The sequence below is a fragment of the Antrostomus carolinensis genome, unplaced genomic scaffold (assembly GCF_000700745.2).
Source record: "Antrostomus carolinensis isolate BGI_N321 unplaced genomic scaffold, ASM70074v2 scaffold17726, whole genome shotgun sequence".
Lineage (NCBI taxonomy): Eukaryota > Metazoa > Chordata > Aves > Caprimulgiformes > Caprimulgidae > Antrostomus > Antrostomus carolinensis.
The window spans coordinates 16,440-21,851 of NW_010322689.1; the positions used below are offsets into that span (position 1 = coordinate 16,440).

The window sequence follows — 5,412 nt, forward strand, 5'->3', positions numbered from 1 at the left end:
AAATAAACATGTTTGAGCAAGTTGGGGAGCTGCTAAGATGAGGTATCATGAAGTACCACCTTAAGATGCCCAATATTTTTTCCCCCTCTAAAATCAGTGAAGGTAAATGAAATAGGAGGATAACAGTCGCCTGGCTTTCTCAGAGGAAACAGGAATGGCAGGGTAAAGAGGCCGCGTCTTACTTGTCCTGTCCTGGCAAATTGCACAAAAATAACAGTGGTTTTAGACTCCTGAGAGCTTGTGAGCTGCTCGAGTGGCAGCATGTTTCTGACACAGCCAGTCAGTTGTCAGGGGCATTTTTATGTAAGTCTCATTTCCTTAGTGCCAGAATTCTTATCTTATACACCATAGTCCTTTTTTACTGAATGCTATTGACAGAAGTTCATGTCACCTTTTGGTATGGCAGAAGGTTTTTATGTACATAGAATAGGCAATGCTGTGGCAACTGCTGGTACGCTTCAGTGGTAATTTTATAGCAACATGTATCAAACAGATTCTTTGCTTATTTGCAGTTGTTAAGTTTGAGTACGTTGGTTTTTGGGGCAGTCTTCTTCAGTGCATAAGCTTGAGATGTGTGTGAAGGAACTGAAAACCAGCTATTATAGAGTAGATTGTGAGGAGTATTAAGCTCCTTATTTTATCTTTTAGGGAATATATGCCAACGTTGGAGGAATTTTTTGAAGAAGCTATTGAACAAGCAGACCCTGAAAACATGGTTGAAAATAAGTACAAGTATGTCAGTCTCTGTGTTTCACTGCATTTTGATCTCTTTCATGTCTGGGTTGTTAAAGAAAACAGACTGTTCTCTGCATTACTAATATTTGTGCAGGACTCAGTAATGTACCAAAAACTTGTAAGTTCGGACAGAATATTAAGTAGTAAATGCCTCAGATCTTTTTCTGTGCTTTATTTATAGATGTCAGACTGTTACCAACCAAACTTGTATTTTATTATAGGGCTGTGAACAATTCTAACTATGGCTGGAGAGCATTGAGGCTTCTAGCACGCAGAAGTCCCCACTTCTTCCAGCCGACAAACCAACAATTCAAGAGTTTACCTGAATATCTAGAAAACATGGTAATTAAGTTAGCCAAGGAGCTGCCTGTAAGTGATATTATCATCTAATAATAAATGTTGATTTCATTTGACTTGTGCTGGTCTCTGCAGTCCATTTGCTACAGGGGGAGGGAGAGGGCAAAAAAACCATGGGGGGTGGGGGGGAAAAGCTTGTAAAGTAAAAATTGCAAGTGAAATTGGTCTGATCAGTGAAGATGACAGTAACACTGAACTGTGGGTAACGTTGACTGACCAAGGAAGTGCTGAGCTCTGCCTGGTATTCTGTGAACAAAGCGCTCTGGCAATCCCGTTGGTAGGCAGGAATGTATTTGTACCCAGCTGCTTGGGTTCCATGTTGCAGTGCAAACCACTTTTATTGGAGGTGTTATGGGTCATGAATATTGGTAGCTGTGGCTACTGAGATGGCAGTAAAAGGGGCAGGGTGTGCAGCTGCAGACACTGTGCTAAGTGTTACCAGAGCTTTACAGCAAGGTTAACCAGAGCTCTTCTGTCAGCTCCCTGACTTTTAAAATACATAAAGAAAAATAGACCTTGTGGAGCTGTGAATTTAAGGCATTAACCCTTTGCATGTTTGATAGTAAAAATCTGAGGCCAGGGATGGGTGTTTCAGATCACTTTATGCACAATAAGAGAGACTAATAGTCAGGGAAGGGAGCATTTTCTAAACCTTTGAGTTAGCACACAGCCCAGCAGTTTCTTGGGGATGTGAACCCATGCTTCCCTAGTTCAACACCTTCCTTGTCCATAATGTGAAACTACAGAGATGTAAAGGTTGGATTGTAGTAGATAGCTTTTTTGTTTGTTCAGCTGTCAGAGTTAATTAGATGCTAACAGCAATTTAAGAAAAACTACTGGCAGGGGAGAAGCTCTTTAATATATTAAGGTATCATTTTGGGCAGGGTTCCTGATGGTACTACTGTCTCATACCGAGTGTTATAGCAAGAAACAAATGTGTAGATAAGGCTGTGATTGAAACGTAGGAAAAGAAGCCAGAAGCCTTTTGTTCATCTTGGCTGATCAGTAACTAAATCAGAGAGTGAAAAGTTTGTTGTTTGCCTGTTTGTTTGTTACCTTTAAGAAGTTTGAAGGTACAGAAAACTTTGAGGAATTCCTGAGTGAGGAGTAAAATCAGTGAAGAAGAGTAATTAAAAAAAAAATTCATCAGTACTGGTCTCATAGGAAGTTGTTTGTTTTTTGCAGTAAGTAATAAAGCTGGGTGTGTAATGCTGAATTGTAGTTACTGAGAAAAGGAGAGAATCCCATGAAGTCATTGGATACTTTCATTAGTTTTGTTAGTTAATACTGGGTTTTATTAGAACACTTGTTACTGGTGTTTTGATACAGGAGACTGTGGGGGATTTTTAAGTCTCATAGAATCATGTCAGGTTTTCCATTCTAACACACATTCCAGGGACCATCACAGAGCTGTAAAATTTCTCTTTTTAAACACAAAGTTCATCCAATGATGTTTCGTTCTCTCATTGTAGCCTCCTTCTGAAGAAATAAAAACAGGCGAAGATGAAGATGAGGAAGATAATGATGCTTTATTAAAGGAAAACAATGAAAGTAAGATTTGCATGTTCTCAGTCTTTTCAGTTTCTCTCTTGATGTGTGTTGCAGAAGCTGTGTTTTATCATAGTTTCTACTGAGGGTCACCAGTCCTGGTTACCCCAGTGCTTCTGACTTGAACCCAAATTGGTACCAAAGGTGCAGCCTTTTTCAGGACACCGGGCACCAGTAGCAGCCCCTCAGTCTCATGCCCTGCAGTGCTGAAAGCGTCCTACTTGTTGAAGCTGGATGTAGAGCCTCTTCCACATTTTCTGCTGCTTGGTGTATGTTTACAGTCTTAGTAGGTGTTTAGAGCTAAAATGCCAGCATTGCTGTGTAAAAAAAAAAACAACAAAAAAAAACAAAAAAAACACCCCAAAACCTACTCGAGTGTTCCTCAGGCCTGCTTTCCTGGTCTTTCTGCCCTATAATAGCCACAGATAAGTGCTTCCCTCTAGCCCCTGCTGGGGCTGGTAGTTACAGGGCTTTCAGAAATGGATATATTCCAACTGAGATGTTTAGATGTTTACTTCCTCTTCATTTAAACTATCTTAAAGGCAAAAGCTTCTCTGTGAGAAGAGCAACCTTACTGACCTGTCATCTCTTGTTCCTCTCCGTGAACCAGTCCTTCCATTTTTTGTCTCTTGCCTGTAACCCTGGTATGTCGTGCTTCTAAATGTCCTTTCCTGTCTTCTGTGTCTGTGAATCTGCCTTCTTCCATCCTCATTCATGCCTTCATCTCACAGCACCTTCTCCCTTGTGTGTTGTACCTCTGTGCTAGCCCTTGGATCCACCGTGGGCAGTTGAGGTTTGCAGGGCCTGGAACTGGCACACTGGGAACTGCTGGTTACCTGTGATTTTGTTGGAAGACTTCTCTGTTTGTGGAAAGCCTGGTGTGGGCCTCTGTGGATCTCTTCTGTTGCCCTTTCCCATCCAGCACCTGACCTTTTCCAAAGTCTCTTTGCCAACAGTGGAGTTCTCTCCTCTTCAGCTTAATGCTGCCTGAAACAGCCTTTGCAGCTTTGCTGTGTTGAATTTACATTTTACTTTAAATCTTGTCTTAAAGCAAAGGTGGGCGAGCTGTGCTCTGCTGTACACCGTGGTGCCTGGAAATAATGGAGGTGATCTGGGTGCTCTTGTGGTTTTGTCCTTTGGGGATCTTCCATTCTTTCCCCTCGATGCTGTGGGTTTAGCTCAGATAAATGGGTGTGGCTGACTGATAACCACTCAAGAGAGTTGAAGCTTCTACTCCATGGCAGCTCACTCTTCAGGTGGCATGAGGGTGAGAGATTTATTAACAATTAGGAATGTGATTAATTTCTGTGCATAAGTAATTCAGTCTTCAGGGTTTTTTCTTTAAAACAGTGTGAAATAAACATAGGTGGTAAGCCATGGGTTGTAGACCATGATAGAAATGTACAAACCCACTCGTGTACTCACTGCAGCACTTGGCTTCTCAGCAGAGCTCTGTATTCTGTGGTTTTTATCTTGATACCAGAATGACAGAAAATTCCTTGAAGTACTGACTGTGTGTGAAAGTTACTGTGCTGTTCACACTCCTGCTGCTGGTAGGAACATGAGGCTTGAGTAACACAGTAAAAGGGAAGCAAACTATTTTTTTTACCTGGGTTAACTCCACCTAAAGTGACTAAAATAAGTCTGAAAGACGATTAAATGTTAAAGACCACTCTGTATTTTAACATTATAGTTGACTTGTATCTAAAAGTGTAGGCTACCTGTCAAAATCCATGTTTTCATTTGGAGGAGGCAGTTCTGTTGTACTTCAGACTTTAGCAATTCTCTCAAACAGGAGGTACATAAACCCCAAGATTTTCTTTATCACGGGCAGTTAGGGACATTCCTATTGAAACCCAGGTACTCTGTAAAAATCAGTCTGTTCTCAGAGCTCTGAAGTAGATTTTCACAACTAAAGGAAAAGTGTAAGTCAGTAAATAAATAGGAGGTTTAAAATGGGGCAGATCAGGGAAGATTCACGTGTGGTGTCTGGAGATGTTCCCTGTGTCTCACTGATTCTTTGGGGTTTTTTTGATTTATTTTTTTTCCCCAGGTCCAGAGGTGCAACGGGACAAAGCCATGACAGGCGAACAAATTGAGTTGTTTGCCAACAGGCTTGGGGAGCAGTGGAAAGTCTTGGCCCCTTACTTGGAAATGAAAGATTCTGATATACGGCAGATCGAGTCAGACAGCGAGGACATGAAGATGAGAGCCAAGCAGCTGCTGGTTGCCTGGCAGGATCAGGAGGGCGCGCATGCAACCCCTGAGAATCTGATCACTGCGCTGAGCAAAGCCGGGTTAAATGACCTTGCGGAAAGCCTGACCAACGACACTGAAAGCAGCAGCTAACTCGCTTCAGCTGGTAACTCGTTTGACTGTGGTGGTGGTGGTGGTGGTGGTGACTGTCCTCACTCTTGTTGTCATTGTTAATTGTGACTGTTGTTGTTAATTGCTACTGTTGTCAGTAGGTAATGTTTTTGATAGGTATTTTATGTTCAATAAACGATAAAGCTTTTTAATAATACTGTCCAGTTGTCCAGGTTTTCTGAGAAGAGGATTAGTCATCCTGATCCAGAAAGAGGAGGCTTCATTTTGGATGGTGGGAACATGAAAGAGGAGGAGAGCAAAGGCAGCTTTCTGGGCAGGCGGCAGTAGGAGGGTTTGGCATCAGCAGGGCTTGGGTTGGGGTGGAGATCCAAATCACAGTATTTGCTTTCAGTGAAGAACCAGTGCCCTCAGAGGGGTGCTGCGGTCGCTCTGCTCTCCTGCTGA

General features: G+C 42.2%; 1 protein-coding gene across 1 annotated transcript in view; it reads left to right on the forward strand.

Annotated features, from left to right (window-relative positions):
- The window catches only part of THOC1 (THO complex subunit 1), a gene marked incomplete at its 5' end in the record, with an annotated part of 20,875 nt that extends 15,837 nt beyond the window's left edge, over positions 1-5,038 (forward strand). Inside the window, 4 exons of the mRNA XM_029085542.1 lie at positions 649-732; positions 957-1,104; positions 2,565-2,643; positions 4,694-5,038. Coding sequence (XP_028941375.1) covers positions 649-732; positions 957-1,104; positions 2,565-2,643; positions 4,694-4,989 — 607 coding nt within the window. The remainder of the gene's footprint in view (positions 1-648; positions 733-956; positions 1,105-2,564; positions 2,644-4,693) is intronic.
- Positions 5,039-5,412: the final 374 nt, after the last annotated feature.